The 24,816-nt window shown below is 42.3% G+C and overlaps 2 protein-coding genes across 2 annotated transcripts in view; one reads left to right on the top strand and one right to left on the bottom strand.

Moving 5' to 3' along the window:
- LOC139424237 (uncharacterized) overlaps positions 1 to 24,816 on the top strand; it is a 511,968-nt gene that overhangs the window by 375,267 nt on the left and 111,885 nt on the right.
- On the bottom strand, positions 13,105 to 24,551 carry LOC139424383 (sialoadhesin-like). The gene is made up of 10 exons (XM_071176150.1): positions 24,231 to 24,551; positions 23,880 to 23,950; positions 19,777 to 20,034; positions 17,694 to 18,038; positions 16,379 to 16,612; positions 15,674 to 16,015; positions 15,240 to 15,570; positions 15,079 to 15,142; positions 14,312 to 14,964; positions 13,105 to 13,627 (listed from the first exon to the last, which is right to left on the bottom strand). Exons 2-9 carry the CDS (start codon positions 23,932 to 23,934, stop codon positions 14,737 to 14,739), a joined length of 1,857 nt encoding a protein of 618 aa, XP_071032251.1. The 5' UTR covers positions 23,935 to 23,950; positions 24,231 to 24,551; the 3' UTR covers positions 13,105 to 13,627; positions 14,312 to 14,736.

Raw genomic sequence — 24,816 nt, forward strand, 5'->3', positions numbered from 1 at the left:
GACGCAGCGCAGTCGTTCAGGAAATAGATGAAGCGCTGTCAGCCACTGACTTGTCATTCCCACTCGCTGTCGTCATCAAATGGAATCATGCTAGCCATAGGTTCTGACTGAGCTCAATTGTCATGAAACGCATATACAGCGATGAGGTTCTCTCTCTTTCATACAAATGTATAACGAGGAGCGCCCACAATATGTTTTGTGTGTGGAAGTGCTTAGCAATGATACTTGCATAACGAACAAATTATTAAAACGACACGTCCTGACCAAACATCCACAGCATGATGGTAAACCCAGAGAGTTATTTCAGAACAGGGTAGAATGCTTCAGGAACTCTCATAGTAGTAGATGTGAGTTTCTCTTTCAAACAATCCCCTGGCCTTGTACACAGCTAATAGCTAACATTCGCCAAAACAAGATAGCTACTGATACTGCAACCCTAAGTAACAGTACAGACGAAGATGAAAAATGATCAGGCCTACTTTACATCTTACCGTATACATTATTGTTGTTAACTAGTCTAGGTTGGAACTGTTGCTGTTAAAATACAATAATAATTGTTATTCTGGAATTAACTGATTGAAGCAAGATACTTTTTGAGGCAAACACTCAGTTCTGGGTTGTTCATGTACAGTAGGAAGCGATCTCCTGCCTGACTGAGAAAGCAGTAGATGTTCTGGTCCAGTTTGGCACCACATCCCTATGTGAGTCAGGGTTCTCAACTCTGACACTTAACAACATGTACAGAAACAGTCTCAAGGCTGAGCTTGACCTCAGTGTTACACTGTCAAAAACAGAGCCCAGAATAGACCTGCTCTCATTAGGACTGTGTGGGGGTTTTCTGGTCTACAGATGTGATCAATCACTTTATTCCAGGACAGAATAAAAACATATGTATTGTATTTTGACAGCAACAGTTCCAACCTAGACTTTCTTTCAACAATAATTTATACAATAAGATGCACAGTAGGCCTGATCATTTTAATTTCTACAGTAATATGTACAGTGTGTGTGTGTTCTGTTATTCATCTGTGTGATGTGATCAATCCGTTTATTCCAGTTAAGAATGAAAATGACTGATTGTATTTTAACAGCAACAGTTCCAACCTAGACAGATATGTGTTTTTAATGGAGGAAAATAAACTAATGCATATTTATATGGATATTTCATTATTATTTGTTTTTGTCTATATTGCATTTGTTTTAGGCATAAGAGCAATAAAATGTACAATATTTATTTATATTTATGAATAGCTTGGGTCCCAGGAAAACACAGAATATCTAATTCGGGTCCCAGGCTGAAAATGTTTAAGAACCCCTGCTTTAGGAACAGGCAGAAATGTATGCACTTACTCTATTTCCTTTAAGAAATGTGGGAGGGTCATGCTTTTTCCATTTCAGTCAGGGAGAGGGTTTAGTGTTTTTATATTCAGTCCAGGGGAGGGTCATTCTTTTTCCATTTCAGTCAGTGAGAGGGTTTAGTGTTTTTATAGTCAGTCCAGGGGAAGGTCATATCATTTGTAATGGATTAAATGTCAGTATTTGTCACCATTTTGGAATGTACGTATTGAATTCCCATCTAACTTCTGTGCACAACCCTCCTCTCTCTCTCTCTCTCTCTCTTTCTTTCCCTCTCCCTCTCTCTCTCTCTCTCTCTCTCTCTCCCTCTCTCTCTCTCTCTTTTCTTTATCTCTCTCTCTCTCTCTCTCTCTCTTCTTTATCTCTCTCGCTCCCTCAATTTCAATTTAAGGTGCTTTATTGGCATGGGAAACATATGTTTTCATTGCCAAAGTAAGTAAAATAGATAATAAACTAAAGGAAAATGAACAATAAAAAAATTAACAGTAAACATTACACTCACAAAAGGTCAAATTGAATGAAGACATTTCAAAAGTCATATTATGTCTATATACAGTGTTGTTATGATGTGCAAATAGTTAATGTACAAAATAAAATTAAAATAAACATAAATATAGGTTGTATTTACAATGGTGTTTGTTCTTCATTGCTGCTGCGATTGCACACTGTGGTATTTCACCTAATAGATATGTGAGTTTATCAAAATCGTATTTGTTTTCTAATTCTTTGCGGGTCTGTTTAATCTGAGGGAAATATGTGTCTCTAATATGGTCATACATTTGGCAGGAAGTTAGCAAGTGCAGCTCAGTTTCCACCTTATTTTGTGGGCAGTGTGCACATAGCCTGTCTTCTCTTGAGAGCCATGTCTGTCTACGGCGGACTTTCTCAACAGCAAAGCTATGCTCACTGAGTCTGTACATAGTCAAAGATTTCCTTCATTCTGGGTCAGTCACAGAGGTCAGGTATTCTGCCACCGTGTCCTCTCTGTTTAGGGCCTAATAGCTTCTAGTTTGCTCTCTTTTTCCTTCTTCATCCCCTGAAGATTTCTCCAGCAGTTCACTTAATCCTGGCTCATCAACCCCATTACTCCTCAAAACTAATAACAATCGCTCCCTTTCCCTCACATATTTCTGGCAATGATCACACCTCCCAGTCAGATGTCTCCCCACCAATTTCAATGTAATATTGAGCCTTGTGTTTCTCAGCCTTGTGACAACACTTTCCTCCCTTCTCTCTCGGCCTGAGGACCTCCCTGCCCCCACTTTTTCCTGGATCTCATACAGGTGTCTTCCCTTTCTCTCCTTGTTCCTGGATCTCATACAAGTGTCTTCCCTTTCTCTCCTTGTTCCTGTATCTCATACAAGTGTCTTCCCTTTCTCTCCTTGTTCCTGTATCTCATACAAGTGTCTTCCCTTTCTCTCCTTGTTCCTGGATCTCATACAGGTGTCTTCCCTTTCTCTCCTTGTTCCACAACTCTTGCCATTTGTTTTATTAACCCCTTGGCTTCTGCTTTACGGATTGACAATCCCATCTCAACATTATGCAGTTACCTGTATGTGCTTGTGATAAAATGTCAACTTCCACAGTTCTTTTTTTGAAACTATTGATCCTCTGTGGATAAATGATGCTCTCTGGTGTATTTTGAAAATTTAGAGTGAGCTCCTGTGGTTGGATAAAAAAAAATAATTTGTATTATATTTTTTTGCCTCTTGGGCTTAGTCAGCACCTGACTCACACAATTGGCCAGTAACATTTATTTATTATGCAGTTGATTTGTTTATTTTTTCTTAATCAGTTATCCATCAAGGCATTGTCCCCCAGTTACCCACGTGGTTACCCGACCTCTTCTCCTCCCCCAATCTTACGATTGTCATGTCTACTCCCACTCCCCCTCTCTGATGCTTGACGTCTCCGGTCTACTAACCACCGGTCCTGGCAACCAATCATTACGCACACCAGGCAACCTTCATTACGCACACCAGGCAACTTTCATTACGCACACCTCCGCCTCATCATTAGGTACACCTGGACTTAATCACATCCCTGATTACTTCTCCCTTATTTAGCCCTCTGTTATCATCAGTCCTTAGGTGTTATTGTTTTTTCTCACGTTCAGTACGCTCCCTGTGTTTGTGCTTTTGTATTTGTTCAGTATTAAAACTCACCTTCTACACCTGCTTCCTGACTCCTAATGATTAGCAGTGGCAGCAGCAGCAGACTGTCTACACTGAGAGCGGGTTCCTTCGTGCTCCTGTCATTGGCGGTTGCAGTAAAAAAAATACATATATATATATATATATATATATACAGTACCAGTCAAAAGTTTACATACCTACTCATTGTCACACCCTGACCATAGTTTACTTTGTATATTTCTATGTTGTGGTTGGTCAGGGTGTGATCTGAGTGGGCATTCTATGTTACATGTCTAGTTTGTCTAGTTCTATGTTCGGCCTGATATGGTTCTCAATCAGAGGCAGGTGTTCGTCATTGTCTCTGATTGGGAACCATATTTAGGTAGCCTGGGTTTCACTGTGTGTTGGTGGGTGATTGTTCCTGTCTATGTGTTTTCACCAGATAGGCTGTTTAGGTTTTCGTTACGTTCTTTATTTTGTAGTGTTTGTATTGATTCGTGTTTTACGTTTGTTTATTAAAACATGGATCGCAATCGACACGCTGCATTTTGGTCCGACTCTCCTTCTCATATAGAAAACCGTTACACTCATTCAAGGGTTTTTCTTTGTTTTGACTATTTTCTACTTTGTAGAATAATAGTGAAGACATCAAAACTATGAAACAACACATGGAATCATTAGGTAACCAACAAAGTGTTAAACAAATCAAAACATATTTTACATTTGAGATTGTTCCACCCTTTGCCTTGATGACTGCTTTTCACACTCTTGGTATTCTCTCAACCAGCTTTAGTCACCTGGAATGCATTTCAATTAACATGTGTGCTTTCCTAAAATGTTATTTGTGTAATTTCATTTCTTAATGCGTTTGAGCCAATCAGTTGTGTTGTGACAAGGTAGGTGTGGTATACAGAAGATAGCCCTATTTGGTAAAAGACCAAGTCCATATTTTGGAAAGAACAGCTCAAATAAGCAGAAGAAAACGACAGTCCATCATTACTTTAAGACATGTCAATACGGAAAATGTCAAGAACTTTGAACGTTTCTTCAAGTGCAGTCGCAAAAACCGTCAAGCGCTGTGAAGGAACTGTCTCTCATGAGGACCATCACAGGAAGGGAAGACCCAGCGATACCTCTGCTGCAGAGGATAAGTTCATTACAGGCTGAACACACCGTTCGCATTGCGTGCGTGAGCGTTGCAAAATACATTTAGAAATCTATCATTTAATTATTGCATCCCCACTGCTCGCTCGTGCCAACGAGCTTCTGCGTTGCCAAGGGCTAAAATAGAAGTCAGTTCTATTTGTGATGCAGATCGTGCTGCAAGTCCTGCCTCTCCCATCTCCTCATTGGTTTTTAGAAGCAGGTACCCACGTGCCATTTCCTCATTGCTTATACCCACGTGGGTGACTGAAAGAAGAATGAGGTCAGTGGCGGTAATGCACCTAATTTATGAAAGTTGCCAATCGCAATATAAAGTCAAGAGGACAAAAAGTCTGGAAGGAGGAGAGATGACTAGAAACGATTCGGTTGACCGTTTTGTGTGGATTAATTGGCGGAGTAGAGGACCTTGTGCATTTCAGGTAAAATAACAACTCAATGTTTATATCCCAGGACAAATTAGCTAGCAACAGCAAGCTATCTAAATAGGACAAATTAGCTAGCAAGTGCAAACTAGCTAGCTAAATTGCTATAAATGTTTAATGCCTTTCGACCTGTCCCCAAATTAATATAATTGGATCAGAGTTTGTTTTGATATTTTTACCTGCGTATCATTATCGCCATTGGTTTGGGGGGACAAAATGAATGTATGCACGATGGTGCACAGGCGCAGCCTGTTTCGGTTCCTTGTTCTAGTTAACTGCACCTCAGATTGCATACCAAATAAATGCTTCACAGAGTTCAAGCAACAGACACATCTCAACACACCTGTTCAGGGGAGATTGCGTGAATCCGGAATTCTTGGTCAAATTGCTGCAAAGAAACCACAACTAAAAAAGACATCAATAATAAGAAGAGACTTGCTTGGGCCAAGAAAGATGAGCAATGGACATTAGACCGGTGGAAATCTGTCCTTTTGTCTGATGAGTCCTAATTTGAGATTCTTTGTTCCAACTGACGTGTCTTTGTGAGACGCAGAGTAGGTGAACAGATGATCTCTGCATGTGTGGTTCCCACCGTGAAGCATGGAGGAGGAGGTGTGATGGTGTGGGTGTGCTTTGCTGGTGACACTGTCAGTTATTTATTTAGAATTCAAGGCACACTTAACCAGCATGGCTACCACAGTATTCTGCAGTGATACTCCATCCCATCGTGTTTGTGCATCCCATCTTGTTTGTGGAACTATCATTTGTTTTTCAACAATGACTCAAAACATGCCTCCAGAATGTGTAAGGGCTATTTGACCAAGAAGGAGAGTGATGGAGGGCTGCATCAGGTGATCTGGCCTCCACAATCACCCAACCTCAACCCAATTGAGATGGTTTGGGATGAGTTCGACTGCAGAGTGAAGGAAAAGCAGCCAAAGAGTGCTCAGTATATGTGGGAACTCCTTCAAGACTGTTGGAAAAGCATTCCTCATGAAGCTGGTTGAGAGAAGGCCAAGAATGTGCTCAGGTGTCATCAAGGGAAAGGGTGGCTACTTCGAAGAATCAAAAATATAAAATATATTTTGATTTGTTGAACACTTTTTTGGTTACTACATGATTCCAAATGTGTTATTTCATAGTTCTGATGTCTTCACTATTATTATACATTGTAGAAAATAGTACAATTAAAGAAAAACCCTTGAATGAGTAGGTGTGTCCATACTATTGACTGGCCCCTGCATTAATCCAGCCCTGATGGCATCACACAATTCTGCCAGGACCACAGCTCGTGAGAAAGAGAGTGGAATGAGTATAACTAACCTATAGCGTATGGTTCATTTTGCCCACATGGGGCCAACCCACAGAGGACCCGGGCCACACTAGAAGAGATCCAGGACTCCAACCACAATGGAAACATTGCTGGCACACAATGTGAGGAACACGGAGGAGAGGGTGCTCCTTTGTCATTGGCAGTCAGGGCATGTCAATATCAGGCAGGAGCTGTGTCCAGTGACGGGATGCTCCCCCAGTTTTAGCAGGCTGGACCGGCACATGGACTCACACACAGAGCTCAACAGAGCATAGAGGAGACAGGCTTTAGATGCCGTTAGGAGACGGCTGACGATGGAGCGGTTGGTGACGTTGAGGGCTTCGATCCCTGTCATCCTACTGGCGACCCATTTGGATAATGTGAAGGTTGCGATGCAGGACTTTTTAGATTCACCTCCTTTGGCAGAGGAAGAGGAGGACGTGGGCATCAAAGATTATTCCTGCAACTGCCAAGTGCCGATCCGCATCTAGGGGAACGTCTCGCTCGTTCAACTTCCGCATCTAGTTCAACATACACTCAAGGGCTCCCCCTGGCTGGGCCATCCAGGGGCGCTATGCTGTCAGTCTTGCAAGGACGTCTCCGTGAGGGTCATGGCTAGCATTCTAGCAAACCATCATCATGGGTTTGGTTAGCTAGCTAACTTGGCTAGCTAGTGTCATCGGCAAAACTTGTACTTAGCTGAGTCGATCTCTCTCAGGTCTGTGATTTTAAGGGTGCAGACATTCTCTTTTTTCCCACCGAACTCAGCACGACCTGCATACTCTGGCATCTACTATGACCCAGCCTATTGGAACAACAGCAGTGAGAGCCACCCCCCCTGGCTGAGGTTCCATATTGGTATCTTCCGTTGGCAGCTCTACCCCCACCGAGAACCCAACATGGTACCTCTTGCCCAGCAGCTTAGCACTCACTGTATCTTCAGCGCAGGTCTGGCGATGTGTGTGTGTGTTCTGGAGGGGGCTCTGGCTCCTGATTGATGAAGGACTGAAGTGTCAGATGTGGTGGGTAGCACCCTGGAACTTCATGTGGTTCACTGAGCCAATGCTTGTTCTACTGTTACAGTCACCGCTTGAGTTCCAATATTTTCACCTGTAGTGTACACTCCTTCACTACTTCCCACAAATCTAAAAGCATTGGATTGGTGGAGGCATGGATTAGTGGGAGTTTCCACCATATTTCTTATAACTGTAATTTAATTTGTAATCATTGAAGGGAAGTGAACAAGTGTACACTTTTGGATGAAGGAGAGATAATTGGGACAGACTGTAGTTGTGGTGTTTTGAGTCAGGTGTAGAGAGACCACTAGTGGATTAATAGATTGTAGTTGTGGTGTTTTGAGTCAGGTGTAGGGAGACCACTAGTGGATTAATAGACTGTAGTTGTGGTGTTTTGAGTCAGGTATAGGGACAACACTAGTGGATTAAAATAAGAACTGCAGGATGAAAGCAAACCAACCAGATGAGTGACCCAGTGTGAGTCATGTGTGCAAGCACATGTATGTTTGTGTTTGAGGAACTGTGTGTGTAAGGTTAAAGCTATGATGACTCTCACACCGCTTTCTTCAAGTGTTCTGACTGAAAGTTTTGTGATGACAATTTTATTGATAGAGCTTTCGCCCATAGTTTAGGAATCCCCATTGTTCCTGTGGCTGTGCCCTTCCCCATTCCCGCATTAGATAGTCGACCGTTAGGGTCAGGGTTGATTAGGGAGGTCACCGCTCCTCTGGGCTTGGTGACTAAGGGGGTCACAAGAAGAGAATTAGTCTCTTCCTTATTGACTCTCCTGCGTTTCCCGTGGTGCTAGGCCTACCCTGTTTTTTTTTTCTCCCCAATTTCGTGGTATCCAATTGTTGTAGTAGCTACTATCTTGTCTCATCGCTACAACTCCCGTACGGGCTCGGGAGAGACGAAGGTTGAAAGTCATGCGTCCTCCGATACACAACCCAACCAGCCGCACTGCTTCTTAACACAGCGCACATCCAACCCGGAAGCCAGCCGCACACCAATGTGCCGGAGGAAACACTGTGTACCTGGCAACCTTGGTTAGCGCGCACTGCGCCCGTCCCGCCACAGGAGTCGCTGGTGCGCGATGAGACAAGGACATCCCTACCGACCAAGCCCTCCCTAACCCGGACGACGCTAGGCCAATTGTGCGTCGCCCCACGGACCTCCCGGTCGCGGCCGGTTACGACAGAGCCTGGGTGCGAACCCAGAGTCTCTGATGGCACAGCTGGCGCTGCAGTACAGCCACCCGGGAGGCCCAGGCCTACCCTGGTTAGCTTGTCATAACCCCACTGTTTCTTGGCCACAGAGGGATCTCACGGGGTGGTTGCGAGAGTGCTCGGGGAGGTGTTTATAGGTTTCTGTTGGTGCTATTACGGTGGAGAGTCCAGACCACGTCTCCACCTTGCGCATTCCCCCTGAATATGCCGATTTGGCTCTCGCCTTCTCCAAAAAGAAGGCGATTCAATTACCACCCCATCGACGGGGGGATTGTGCGATAAATCTCCTGGCAGACGCTGCACTTCCCAGGAGTCACATGTATCCCCTCTCACAGGCGGAGACGGAGGCTATGGAAACATATGTGTCCGAATCCCTGCATCAGGGGTACATTCGGTCCTGAACCAGATCACTGTGAGGTATAGTTAGTTACCTGCTACCGCTCATAGCCACAGCGATTGAGTCAATGCACAGGGCGCGCTTCTTCACCAAACTCTATCTCAGGAGCGCTTACAACCTGGTGCGTATCCGGGAGGGGGACGAGTGGACTACGGCTTTCAGTACCACCTCAGGGCACTATCATGCGCATGTACCTCGTCATGCGGTACGGGTTGATGAATGCGGCATTAGTCTTCCAAGCCTTTGTAGATGAGATTTTCAGGGACCTGCATGGGCTGGGTGTAGTGGTGTATATTGATGACATTTTGATATACTCCGCTACACGTGTCGAGCATGTGTCCCTGGGGGGCAGGGTACTTGGTCGCCTGTTGGAGCCTGACCTTTACGTCAAGGCTGAGAAATGCCTGTTCTTCCAACAGTCCATCTCCTTCCTAGGGTATCGCATTTCCACCTCAGGGGTGGAGATGGAGAGTGACCGCATTTCAGACGTGCGTAATTGGCCGACTCCCACCACGGTAAAGGAGGTGCAGCGGTTCTTAGGGTTTACCAACTACTACTGGAGGTTTATCCGGGGTTTTGGTCAGGTAGCGGCTCCCATTTCCTCACTGCTGAAGGGGGGCCCAGTACGCTTGCAGTGGTCAGCTGAGGCGGACAGGGCTTTTAGTCACCTGAGGGCTCTGTTTACCTCGGCTCCGGTGCTGGCCCATCTGAATCCCTCTTTGGCGTTCATAGTAGAGGTTGACGCGTCCAAGGCTGGGTTAGGAGCAGTGCTCTCTCAGCGCTTTGGTACACCACCGAAGCTCCGCCCCTGTGCCTTCTTCTCGAAGAAGCTTAGCCCGGTGGAACGAAACTATGACGTGGGGGACCGGGAGCTGTTGGCTGTCGTCAAGGCCTTGAAGGCGTGGAGACATTGACTTGAGGGGTCTAGACACCCTTTTCTCATCTGGACTGACCACCGTAATCTGGAGTACATCCGGGCGGTGAGGAGACTGACCGCTCGCCAGGCAAGGTGGGCCATGTTTTTCACCCGTTTTGTGTTTACCCTTTCCTACAGACCAGTGTCATGACGTTGGCCTCTTTGGGTATAGCAAGCCCACCCCCCTCTGCCTGCCTCCCCCTTTCCTCCTTTAACTAGGTTGCTGTGGTCAGAGAGATGTCGTAAATTCCTGAGAATCTCCTCATGGACACATAGTAGAGAGAGAGAGTAGAATTGGAGCACAAAGAAATTTCTTCCACCTCACAGAACAAATTTCATGTTCCGGAGAAAATATAAAAGATCGGTGAAGAATCCAGCTACGAACTGGTCCGTTTGTCACAACTTGGGAAGCTCATGGGAGACAGTGTGGCCACATTACCATAACGCTGTTTATATAATAGCCTCAGATATGAGGTTTACATCTAATTGTTGTATAAGATGAATGAGTGAGTATGATACTGTTTGTATAATTGTGTAATATGATTTTGGACTGTTTAATGAATAAAAATACAATTCCCTTTTGATTTGAACTAAATCAGAGGACCGCCCCTGAGCCCAGTTAGGGTTAGACATCCAGGGACAGCCCTCTTCGGCCCTTCCGAATAAAACCCCCACTCGGGTTTTCGATCAGCAGACCAAGCTTCCCTCAATTACTAGATGGCTAAAGGTTGCAGACCATGTTTTTCTCCATTAGGAGGACAAAGGTTGTAGACCATTGCTGAATCTTTTAACCATACCACGTGGTTAAACTTTTAGACTATCGATACCGACAGAATAAGAACAAGTCTTTGATATTGATTACTAGTCTGCAGCTAGGAATTCGGTATCATTGAACGCGAAGAACGGCAACCGCCGAAACATTCATTCTATAACAAATGAATGAATGTCACTTTGAACTATCCCCTCTAACCACAACAGAGAGAGAGAGAGGGAGAGAGACGGACAATTCCACAAAAGACACAAACCTTTCACCAGCGATCAAGACGACACACTGAGCGTAAATATATATATTGATTGCAATTGTTCCCGAATGAGTGAGTGTTCATGTGTAAAGGATTAGCATTTCAATTGTTATAATCATTAACTGTAATGACTTCTTAGTCGACCCCCACTTCCATTTTTATCTAACAAGCCGCCATGCCGGTTTAGCCACTAGGGCACATTCCCCTATCATTACATTTACCTTGTTTGTTTGTTTATGCATTTCTGTGAATTACTTAGTTAGTAATAAATAAATTATTTAAGACAATTTATGTATGGATGACTCATAGTGAAGACTGGGTTCGTGCAGATAACCAACAATTTGACAAGACTTACGTAAAGTAAATAATGAATTAATTAGACTAATTAGACTAACTAATTGATCAGATAAAATATCTGAAAAGTTATTTTAGGAAATGATAACTTTGTAATCTGAATATTTTTCCTTGGTGCCCCGATTGAGAACCGCCAGTCAGGAGCTGCCAGAGCCGCCGGTCGGTCAGGAGCTGCCGGAGCCGCCGGTCGGTCAGGAGCTGCCGGAGCCGCCGGTCAGCCAGGAGCTGCCGAAGCCGCCGGTCAGCCAGGAGCTGCCAGAGCCGCCAGTCAGCCAGGAGCTGCCAGAGCCGCCAGTCAGCCAGGAGCTGCCAGAATCGCCTGTCACGCCGGCGATGCCAGAATCGCCCTTCACTGCTGGAGTCTCCTGTCCGTCCGGTGCTGCCGGAATCTCCCCTCCATCCGGTGCTGCCGGAATCTCCCGTCCATTCGGGACCCGTGGCTGTGATCCCCAGTCCGAGGTCGGCGGCCACGGAGGGGAATAAAGAGGCGGAGAAAAACTGTGGTGAAGTGGGGTCTACGTCCCGCGCCAGAGCCGCCACCGCGGACAGACGCCCACCCAGACCCTCCCCTATAGGTTCAGGTTCCACCTTGATGGGGGGGGGGGGGGGGGGGGTACTGTCATGTTCTGACCTTGGTTCCTTTGTTTTGTGTTTGTTTTAGTTGGTCAGGGCGTGAGTTGGGGTGGGCAGTCTGTTTGTTTTTCTATGTTTGTTTTTGAATTTGGCCTGGTATGGTTCTCAATCAGAGGCAGGTGTCGTTAGTTGTCTCTGATTGAGAATCATACTTAGGTAGCCTTTTTCCACCTGGGTTTCATGGGTGTCTATTTTCTGTTTTGTGTGTATTCACTAGACAGGACTGTTTTGTTTGTTCGTTCTTCCTAGTTATTATTTTGTTTAGTGTTCAGTGTTGATTATATTATATTAAAAATCATGAACACTTACCACGCTGCACCTTGGTCCTCACCTTCTTCCACCGACGACAGCCGTTACAATAGTAAAGACACGACACCAGGCTTCCAGAACGTGAAGGCAGATGCATTGTCTCGGCTGTATGACACAGAGGAGCGGTCCATGGATACCACTCCAATACTTCTGCCTGGTGACGCCGGTAGTGTGATGAGCTGGACACGGACATTGAGCAGGCGTTACGTGCAGAGCGTGCTCCCGTCCAGTGTCCCGCTGGGCATCTGTACGTCCAGTCTGCTGTTCGTAACCGGTTGATCTATTGGGGCCGGAAGCTGGGTCCGTGGTTTGTGGGGCCAAAATCCCTGCTGCAGTGTGTGCAAACCTGGTCAAGAACTACAGAAAACGTATGATCTCTGTAATTGCAAACAAAGGTTTCTCTACCAAATATTAAGTTCTGCTTTTCTGATGTATCAAATACTTATGTCATGTAATAAAATGCTAATTCATTTCTTAAAAATCATACAATGTGATTTTTTGGATCTTTGTTTTAGATTCCGTCTCTCACAGTTGAAGTGTTCCTATGATAAAAATTACAGACCTCTACATGCTTTGTAAGTAGGAAAACCTGCAAAATCGGCAGTGTATCAAATACTTGTTCTCCCCACTGTAATTACATTTAGAGTTCCTGGCATCATTAATTTGGCTCCTAACTGTTAGAGAGGATAGCTGTGTCCGCAGTGTCACAGTAGTTAGGGAATAGGATGCCTTTTCAGACACAGACTATGTGTAGGTTTAGTGTGGTGTATGGATGGGATGTTTAAATCACTGATTTATAGTACATTTACTATAAGATCTCATGAATAACGTTGGTTATATTGTGTTATTTAAACCTGGAATCTTTAATGCTGAAACTGTTTGTTTGAGATATGACAACAACAAAGTTACTGTAAAAAATGAACCGTTTTTATCCCCTCTGACCATAATAGAACAGTAGAATATGGACTGGACAGTTTAATTTACAGGCCTGTACTTTAATTTAAATAGATAGTTCAAGCCGAAATCAAAGACATTCGAATTGAGGAATTATATAGCAATTTCCAAAAGCATTTAAAAAAAAAGAATTACATTAAAAGCCACAATGTCTATAACCTATGATTGGATTGGATCCCTCCCAATGTCTATAACCTATGATTGGATTGGATCCCTCCCAATGTCTATAACCTATGATTGGATTGGATCCCTCCCAATGTCTATAACCTATGATTGGATTGGATCCCTCCCAATGTCTATAACCTATGATTGGATTGGATCCCTCCCAATGTCTATAACCTATGATTGGATTGAATCCCTCCCAATGTCTATAACCTATGATTGGATTGGATCCCTCCCAATGTCTATAACCTATGATTGGATTGGATCCCTCCCAATGTCTATAACCTATGATTGGATTGGATCCCTCCCAATGTCTATAACCTATGATTGGATTGAATCCCTCCCAATGTCTATAACCTATGATTGGATTGAATCCCTCCCAATGTCTATAACCTATGATTGGATTGAATCCCTCCCAATGTCTATAACCTATGATTGGATTGAATCCCTCCCAATGTCTATAACCTATGATTGGATTGAATCCCTCCCAATGTCTATAACCTATGATTGGATTGAATCCCTCCCAATGTCTATAACCTATGATTGGATTGAATCCCTCCCAATGTCTATAACCTATGATTGGATTGAATCCCTCCCAATGTCTATAACCTATGATTGGATTGAATCCCTCCCAAAGTCTATAACCTATGATTGGATTGAATCCCTCCCAATGTCTATAACCTATGATTGGATTGAATCGCTCCCAATGTCTGTAACCTATGATTGGATTGAATCCCTCCCAATGTCTATAACCTATGATTGGATTGAATCGCTCCCAAAGTCTATAACCTATGATTGGATTGAATCCCTCCCAATGTCTATAACCTATGATTGGATTGAATCGCTCCCAATGTCTGTAACCTATGATTGGATTGAATCCCTCCCAATGTCTATAACCTATGATTGGATTGAATCGCTCCCAATGTCTGTAACCTATGATTGGATTGAATCCCTCCCAATGTCTATAACCTATGATTGGATTGAATCCCTCCCAATGTCTATAACCTATGATTGGATGGAATCCCTCCCAATGTCTATAACCTATGATTGGATTGAATCCCTCCCAATGTCTATAACCTATGATTGGATGGAATCCCTCCCAATGTCTATAACCTATGATTGGATTGAATCCCTCCCAATGTCTATAACCTATGATTGGATTGAATCCCTCCCAATGTCTATAACCTATGATTGGATTGAATCCCTCCCAATGTCTATAACCTATGATTGGATTGAATCCCTCCCAATGTCTATAACCTATGATTGGATTGAATCCCTCCCAATGTCTATAACCTATGATTGGATTGAATCCCTCCCAATGTCTATAACCTATGATTGGATTGAATCCCTCCCAATGTCTATTGAGCAGCACTGGGGCTGTTGAATTTCACAGTAGCGTACTGGAAATCCTCGTCCTGTTTCTGGGGGTGAGACGGTGGGACGGTGGAGTCCAGAGGCACTTCCTGGTTTCTGTGTTGGATGCTGGCGTAGGTAATGTCATCCTGCTCGTCTGTGATCGCTCTCTGTGCTGCAATAGGGGCCATGGTCATGCCTGAGATGTTGTCATACACTGGATTAGAGTCTCTCTGATGGGGAGAGAAGACAGACAACATGAGGGGTGAAAGATATTACCACAGTCATTGAGTCCATCTATACACAGATGATTGCAGTTCTCAGTCAACTGACTCCAAAAACATCACCTGTCCGTTCTCTACTGTGTCTCTTCTGTCTCTTGTGTCAGAGGTGGATTTGGAGGCCTTCTTCCTGTTTTGTGAAATAATTAATCAATTAACAGAGCAATATACATATTTTGATCGATTATACCACAGAATGTGAAAAGGGATAAATTCATCTCACTCACCTGAACCACACAAACCCAAAGAGACAGAGTATGAGAATTAGAATAACCACTATGATTCCTACAACTGCATTCTTCAAAGACTTTGGCTCCCCAAAGAACGTAACAGGAGAACGGAGATTCTCGTAGCCTTCAACACCACAGGAGTAGCTGCCTGCGTCCCCACTACTGATTTGGTCTAAGTAGAGGAAGTTATCTTGGGTGTTTGGGTTGGTGAGAAGTTGTCCGTTCTTGTACCAGATGTAGGTGGGGTTGTCAGTTAGAGTACAGGTGGTGATACAGGTCAGTGTCACCTTCCCTTCCTCTGTGCCAGGAGTCTCCTTCACCTGCAGGTCTGAAAAGAAGGAAATGAAGACAAAATAACACAATCATCATTATTTCCACCAATCATATAATGACTTAGACTAGATTATATAATACTGTAAGGACAGTATTACCTGTGACAATCAGAGTTGTTCCAGGGAAGCTGTATCCCCATTTTACCTCCGTTGTTGTAAATCTAAACTTATATTCAGCAGAGTCACTCTCTCTCAGGTCTGTGATTCTCAGGGTGGAGCCCTTGTCTGTAGTTGGTTGGTACTTCACACGACCTGCATACTCTGGGTCCTGGCTTAGATCTGTAGTAACTCCAGACTCCCATTTGTTGAACCAGGATACTTCTGTGACGTTATGCCAGCTGGGATGTCTATACGTGCAGGTAATGTCCACTGTTGACCCCTTCAAGGCACAGATACTCCTCTTGGTGTAAGTCACATTCAAACAGCTCAGACCATGAACACCTGAAACAAAATGTATCTGATCAATTCCTCAAATGATAATGAGACGATTTCAAGTGTTTTAGATGTATAGGACTGGTTAATTTAAAATGAATAAATTATATAGACACACACAGTGCATTCAGAAAGTATTCAGAACCCTTGACTTTTTTATTTTGTTACGTTACAGCCTTAATCTAAAATGGAATAACTAGATAACATCCCATCAACAATTTCTACCTTGTATATTATACCATATACTTTCTACTAGTGTTACTATCCAAGAGTGAACAGATTTGTCTATTTTTCCCCACATGTTCTACTATTGGTCCACAGGCCTTAATGATTGATACTTAAGATGATTATTATAGGTGAGTTCAGACTCACACACTGTAGGAGTGAGAAAATCATCATGGTATTTTACAGCACAGGAGTAACTGTCTGTAGAGTAACACCCGACCACTAGAGTATTACAGGAGTATTGTTGGGAAGTAGGGTCATGGAGATGTTGTCCGTTCTTGTACCAGATGTAGGTGGGGTTGTCAGTCAGAAGACAGGTGGTGCTACAGGTCAGTGTTCTCTTCTTTTCCTCTGTGGAGGAAGACACCTTCACCTGCAGGTCTGAATAATAATTATTAGAACTTGCAATATGATATTGTACTGGATTACAATTAAAATATTTGTATAAGTAGTTGTGGTAGATATGATATATTACCTGTGTTAGTAGTTATAGTAGTAGATATTATATATTACCTGTGTTAGTAGTTGCAGTAGTATATATTATATATTACCTGTATTAGTAGTTGCAGTAGTATATATTATATATTACCTGTGTTAGTAGTTGTAGTAGTAGATATGATATATTACCTGTGTTAGTAGTAGATATTATATATTACCTGTATTAGTAGTTGTAGTAGTAGATATGATATATTACCTGTGTTAGTAGTATATATTATATATTACCTGTGTTAGTAGTAGATATTATATATTACCTGTGTTAGTAGTTGTAGTAGTAGATATGATATATTACCTGTGTTAGTAGTAGATATTATATATTACCTGTGTTAGTAGTTATAGTAGTAGATATTATATATTACCTGTGTTAGTAGTTGTAGTAGTAGATATTATATATTACCTGTGTTAGTAGTTATAGTAGTAGATATTATATATTACCTGTGTTAGTAGTTGTAGTAGTATATATTATATATTACCTGTGTTAGTAGTTATAGTAGTAGATATTATATATTACCTGTGTTAGTAGTTATAGTAGTAGATATTATATATTACCTGTGTTAGTAGTTGTAGTAGTATATATTATATATTACCTGTGTTAGTAGTTATAGTAGTAGATATTATATATTACCTGTGTTAGTAGTTGTAGTAGTATATATTATATATTACCTGTGTTAGTAGTTGTAGTAGTAGATATTATATATTACCTGTGTTAGTAGTTATAGTAGTAGATATTATATATTACCTGTGTTAGTAGTTATAGTAGTAGAAGTAGTAGATATATATTACCTGTGTTAGTAGTAGAAATTATATACTACCTGTTTTAGTAGTTGTAGTAGTAGATATTATATACTACCTGTTTTAGTAGTTGTAGTAGTATATATTATATATTACCTGTATTAGTAGTTGTAGTAGTAGATATTATATATTACCTGTGTTAGTAGTTATAGTAGTAGATATGATATATTACCTGTGACAGTCAGAGTTATTCCATGGAAGCTGTACCCCCATTCTGCATACTGTGTTTTAAATCTGAACTTGTACTCAGCTGAATCTCTCTCTCTCAGGTCTGTGATTCTCAGGGTGCAGTCTTTCTCTTTAGTCCCAAGGTACTCAGCACGACCTGCATACTCTGGCACCGAGCTCAGGATTTTAGGCGTCTCATTATATTTATCTTGGATATACCAGTTTGGTTCTGAGACTACATGATTACTTGGATGTTGATATGTGCAGGGCAGTTCCACTGTTGAGCCCTTCAAGGCACAGATACTCTGATGGATGTAAGTCACGTTAAAACAGTTCTGACCCAGAACACCTAAAACAGTAGGAGGCCCATTCATTATTCATTTCGTTTGAATTATTATTATTATTATTACACTGAACAACAATAGAATCACAATAATAAACAATTTCTAAGATTTTACTGAGTTACAGGTCATATAAAGAAGTCAGTCAATTGTTCTAAATGAATTAGGCCCTAATCTATGGATTTCACATGACTGGGAATACAGATGTGCATCTGTTGGTCACAGATACCTTAAAAAAGGTACCCGGTGCCTGGTGTGACCACCATTTGCAGTGGGACACATCTCCTTCACGTAGTGTTGATACGGCTGCTGATTGCGACCTGTGGAGTGGCTGTGCAAAGTTGCTGGGTATTGGTAGGAACTGGAATACGCTGTCGTACATGTCGATACAGAGCATCCCAAACATGCTTAATGGGTGGCATGTCCGGCGAGTATGTAGACCATGGAAGACATTTTAATTTTTCAGCTTCCAGGAATTGTGTACAAAAAATTGCCATCAATGAAATGCAATTGTGTTCGTTGTCTCTACCTTATGTCTGCCCATACTATAACCCCACTGCCACCATGGCACTATGTTCACAACGATGATATCAGCAAACCGCTGGCCCACATGACGCAATACACTCTGTCTGCCATCTGCCCGGTACAGTTGAATTTGGGATTCGTCCGTGAAGAGCACACTTCTCCAGCATGTCAGTGGCCATCGAAGGTAGAGCATTTGCCCACTGAAGTCTGTTACAACAAAGTAAGATCAAGACCCTGGTGAGGACGATGAGCATGCAGATGAGCATCCCTGAGATGGTTTTTGACAGTTTGTGCAGAAATGATTTGGCTGAGAAAACCCACAGTTTCATTAGCTGTCCGGGTGGCTGGTCTCAGACAATCCCACAGGTGAAGAAGCTGATGTGGAGGTCCTGGGCTGGCCTGGTTACACGTGGTGTGCGGTTGTGGAGGTCCTGGGCTGGCCTGGTTACACGTGGTGTGCGGTTGTGGAGGTCCTGGGCTGGCGTGGTTACACGTGGTGTGCGGTTGGGGAGGTCCTGGACTGGCGTGGTTAAACGTGGTGTGCGGTTGTGGAGGTCCTGGGCTGGCGTGGTTACAAGTGGTGTGCGGTTGTGGAGGTCCTGGGCTGGCCTGGTTACACGTGGTGTGCGGTTGTGGAGGTCCTGGGCTGGCGTGGTTACACGTGGTGTGCGGTTGTGAGGCCAGTTGAACATATAACCAAATTCTTTAAAACGCTGTTGGAGGTATGGCTTATGGTAGAGAAATTACTATTCAAGTCTCTGGCAACATCTCTGGTGGACATTCCTGCAGTCAGCATGCAAATTGCACACTCCTTCAAAACCTAAGACACCTGTGGCGTTGTTTTGTGTAAAAAAGCTAATTTTAGAGCGGCCTTTTATTGTCCCTAGAACAAGGTGCACCTGTGTAATGATCATGCTGTTTAATCAGCTTCTTGATAAGCCACACCTGTCAGGTGGATGAATTATCTAGGCAAAGGATACATGCTCATTAAGAGGGACGTGAAGAAAATTGTGCTCAAAATTTAAGAGAAATAAGCTTTTTGTGCATATGGAAAATGTCTAGGATTATTTATTTTAACTCATGAAACATGAGACCAACACTTTACATGTTGCGTTTATATTGTTGTTCAGTATATTTTCTTATCAGCTGATTTAGGACTGAACAATACAACTTTAGTAATAATGTAATAAACTTTAAAACTGTAGCTGAATCCAGACTCACACACTGCAGGAGAGAGGAGATCCTCATGGCCTTTTACAGCACAGGAGTAACTGTCTGAATAGTAAATGTGGATAGGATATTGTTGGGAAATGTGCTCATCTAGACGATGTCCATTCTTGTACCAGATGTAGGTGGGGTTGGGGTTGTCACTCAGAGTACAGGTGTTGCTACAGGTCAGTGTCACCTCCTGTCCCTTCACTACGTTGGTGGGAGGCACCATCACCTGGCTTTGTTGTCCACACCTTGTTGCTGTATTTGCTGAGTTGAGGGTAAATGAAAACCGTAGATTAGCATAACTTAGTGATGTGTGACAGACAGCTGGGTCATTCCACACAGACTGCCTTTTGCTTCCCTTTGTGTAGCAATATTGAATTTTAAAAGCCTGTTATAGTAAATGAAGTGCCCTTTAATATAGACAACATGAAGAATTCAATAAATCTGATTGCCCCTCTAAGGTCAATGTCCGTGCCCCGCGGAAATCTAATTAGCACAATACAAAAATCCCCATAAACATCCATCTATTTAAGATAGAGATATGTTTTTTTTTGCATTGGATGAGTCTCAATCCACCGTATCTGCCTATTTCGCACTTCTGCATCTGCTGTGAAAGGTGACCGAGCTAGAGCGGTGTCTTCTCACCAAATCATCTGAAGCGTCCGAACGGTCTAGGAAGTCCAGAGGTCTCACAAGACTCGTCTGAAGGTCCCACGTACCAGTTAAACGTGAATGGAAGTATATATGGACACTGATTAGTGCCAAAAATAAGGAGTTAAATACATGTAAAAATATATATATATAATAATCCTGATCTCTCAGATATACAGTACCAGTCAAAGGTTTGGACACACCTACTCATTCAAGGGTTTTTCTTAATTTGTACTATTTTCTTGTCACGCCCTGACCTTCGAGAGACTTTTTATTTCTCTATTTGGTTAGGTCGGGTGTGATTTGGGTGGGCATTCTAGTTGTTTTATTTCTTTGTTGGCCGGGTATGGTTCCCAATCAGAGGCAGCTGTCTATCGTTGTCTCTGATTGGGGATCATACTTAGGCAGCCTTTTTTCCACTTGTGTTTGTGGGAACTTGTTTTTGCATAGCTTTTGTATTTTGTTTTGTCGGCGTTCAGTTTTAAAAATCATGAACACTTTCCACGCTGCGCTTTGGTCTCATTCAACTAACGACGGAAGTAACATTTCTACATTGTAGAATAATAGTGAAGACATCAAAACTGTGTGCAATGCTGTCATCAAGGCAAAGGGTGGCTACTTTGAAGAATCTCAAATATAAACTATATTTGTATTTGTTTAACACTTTTTTGGTTACTTCATGATTCCATGTGTGTTTTTTCATAGTTTCGATGTCTTCACTATAATTATACTATGTAGAAAATAGTAGAAATAAAGAAAAACCCTTGAATGAGTAGGTGTGTCCACACTTCTGACTGGTGCTGTAGGTCAGATACTTCAGAACAAACGTCTGACTGGTGCTGTAGGTCAGATACTTCAGAACAAACTTCTGACTGGTGCTGTAGGTCAGATACTTCAGAACAAACGTCTGACTGGTGCTGTAGGTCAGATACATCAGAACAAACTTCTGACTGGTGCTGTAGGTCAGATACTTCAGAACAAACTTCCTTTAGATTTGTTTTTGAAACAATCTGTTCTATGTAGTGAACCTGTTAATCAATGTGATTGTATGGGCTAACAGCTGTAAGTGATTTATTTCATTTTGGGGGGGGGGGGGTGCTTTAAGGAGTCTTAGAATTCAATATCAAGTAGTAAAATGATCCTTGGTATGACCTTCTTAAAACAATTACATGTAACTTCGTTGAATATCTAATAGTTAAATCATCGTGTAAAAGCAGGCGAGCTGGTTCTACTCTTTTTACCCATTTTCTGGTGTTTTGGAAAACTGAGCGGGACGAGAATAACACGTCAACCCTGTTACCCACAGATAGACAGGCTAGAATAACACGTCAACCCTGTTACCCACAGATAGACAGGCTAGAATAACACGTCAACCCTGTTACCCATAGATAGACAGGCTAGAATAACACGTCAACCCTGTTACCCACAGATAGACAGGCTAGAATAACATGTCAACCCTGTTACCCATAGATAGACAGGCTAGAATAACACGTCAACCCTGTTACCCATAGATAGAAAGGCTAGAATAACACATCAACCCTGTTAGCCATAGATAGACAGGCTAGAATAACACGTCAACCCTGTTACCCATAGATAGACAGGCTAGAATAACACGTCAACCCTGTTAGCCATAGATAGACAGGCTAGAATAACACATCAACCCTGATACCTATAGATAGACAGGCTAGAATAACACATCAACCCTGATACCCATAGATAGACAGGCTAGAATAACACATCAACCCTGTTACCCATAGACAGGCTAGAATAACACATCAACCCTGTTACCCATAGATAGACAGGCTAGAATAACACATCAACCCTGTTACCCATAGATAGACAGGCTAGAATAACACATCAACCCTGATACCCATAGATAGACAGGCTGGAATAACATGTCAACCCTGTTACCCATAGATAGACAGGCTAGAATAACACGTCAACCCTGTTACCCATAGATAGACAGGCTAGAATAACACGTCAACCCTGTTACCCATAGATAGACAGGCTAGAATAACACGTCAACCCTGTTACCCATAGATAGACAGGCTAGAATAACACGTCAACCCTGTTACCCATAGATAGACAGGCTAGAATAACACATCAACCCTGATACCCATAGATAGACAGGCTAGAATAACACATCAACCCTGTTACCCATAGATAGACAGGCTAGAATAACACGTCAACCCTGTTACCCATAGATAGACAGGCTAGAATAACACGTCAACCCTGTTACCCATAGATAGACAGGCTAGAATAACACATCAACCCTGTTACCCATAGATAGACAGGCTAGAATAACACATCAACCCTGATACCCATAGATAGACAGGCTAGAATAACACATCAACCCTGTTACCCATAGATAGACAGGCTAGAATATCACGTCAACCCTGTTAGACAGGCTAGAATAACACATCAACCCTGTTACCCATAGATAGACAGGCTAGAATAACACATCAACCCTGATACCCATAGATAGACAGGCTAGAATAACACATCAACCCTGTTACCCATAGATAGACAGGCTAGAATATCACGTCAACCCTGTTAGACAGGCTAGAATAACACATCAACCCTGTTACCCATAGATAGACAGGCTAGAATAACACATCAACCCTGATACCCATAGATAGACAGGCTAGAATAACACATCAACCCTGTTACCCATAGATAGACAGGCTAGAATAACACGTCAACCCTGTTACCCATAGATAGACAGGCTAGAATAACACGTCAACCCTGTTACCCATAGATAGACAGGCTAGAATAACACGTCAACCCTGTTACCCATAGATAGACAGGCTAGAATAACACGTCAACCCTGTTACCCATAGATAGACAGGCTAGAATAACACGTCAACCCTGTTACCCATAGATAGACAGGCTAGAATAACACATAAACCCTGTTACCCATAGATAGACAGGCTAGATATGTTTTAACAATTCAAACATTTTTGTGAAGCTTGCTTTCGAATGCAACTCCCTTTTGCACACAACAACCTTCCATTCTCCTTATCACAAGGGGATTAACGGCGGATTTAAGATGAAATCATCAACCCTGTTATGTTCAACCCTGTTATGTTCAACCCTGTAACTTTATTTGGAACTTAAGAGGCACTTACTGTAGTCATTTTTTATTGAATCTCTTGAGATGAGAAAACACATTTTATTAAGTTGAACACGTGCTCTTTGACAGAATGTTAAAATTAGGTGAAATCTGAATAATCTTTTGACCAAGATACACTTCTCAGAAGGCACCGAATTGGTGGAACGACCCGGCTTCTGAAGGGAAATGGGAATGCCTAAAAGACCCCTGAACACACCAGAATATTCATATTCATGTTGTCCTGAACTGTCTCATGGCATTTTGTAATTGTCTGCAGATGTAATAGCAACAAGGATAGCTATCATAAGAAGACTATTACAAATCTAAGAACGTGACCATACAGTACCTGCCATTGACAAGAGAAAGACCACAAACACACTTCCTGGTTTTCTCAAGGCCATTGTTGCATCACCCACCCTGTAGTGTTAGAAACATAAACAACAACTCACTCTATACCTAGTGAATAACTACTCCTTATAAATGAATTAAGAGGTAAACAATTACTTATTGAACAGAGCTGTCTATAGCACTGTATACCCATAATAATCATTTTATTGCTCAAAATCTGTTTTATTCTTACAATCCTATAGCATTGAGACATGAGTCCCTAGTATTATCATTAACCAGAATAATATGGTTAATCACTAAAAACACACTACCAAACACAATTTTATAAGATATATTCAAGTGTACTTACAGAGCAAATTGGAGAGGTTTTGTAAGACAACTCACTGGCAGTATGAAAACAAGAAGTAAGTGAGTGGTTGACACATGATGTAGTCAGGGCACAAGTTCCTGTAATTTCCTTCCTTTTCATGCAAAAAGACAACTACTTTTGGACGGTTTACAGGCAGAACACATTTCAGAAATTGCATCACGGCTGACAAAAAAAAACGTGTTGCATGGCGGAATTTGCCCCAGCACATTAGATTCTATTTAATAAAATAGTTAGACGCAAAGGGGACAAACTGCTGTTTTTTTAAACCGATTTGCCTCATGATTTTGTCAACTAACACATAAAGATTGCTGCTGCAGGCTCTTTGTATGTCTTGACCAATCAGATTAATTGAAATCGCAAGTCGCGCAGTTTGGGCACAACCCACAAAGGTCAAGGAGCGCACTCCACTGTCCTCCTTTATTTATTTAGTAAGCATGATAACACATCAGTCCAGACAGACAGAAGTACCCGCTTGAGAGAGAAATTTGCAGAAGAATTTGCTAAATGTATAATGATTATTTATTTACTAAATTATGTTCAAATGTTAAACAATTTACTTTCATAT

The sequence above is a fragment of the Oncorhynchus clarkii genome, chromosome 13, assembly GCF_045791955.1.
Source record: "Oncorhynchus clarkii lewisi isolate Uvic-CL-2024 chromosome 13, UVic_Ocla_1.0, whole genome shotgun sequence".
In the NCBI taxonomy this organism is placed as follows: Eukaryota; Metazoa; Chordata; class Actinopteri; order Salmoniformes; family Salmonidae; genus Oncorhynchus; species Oncorhynchus clarkii.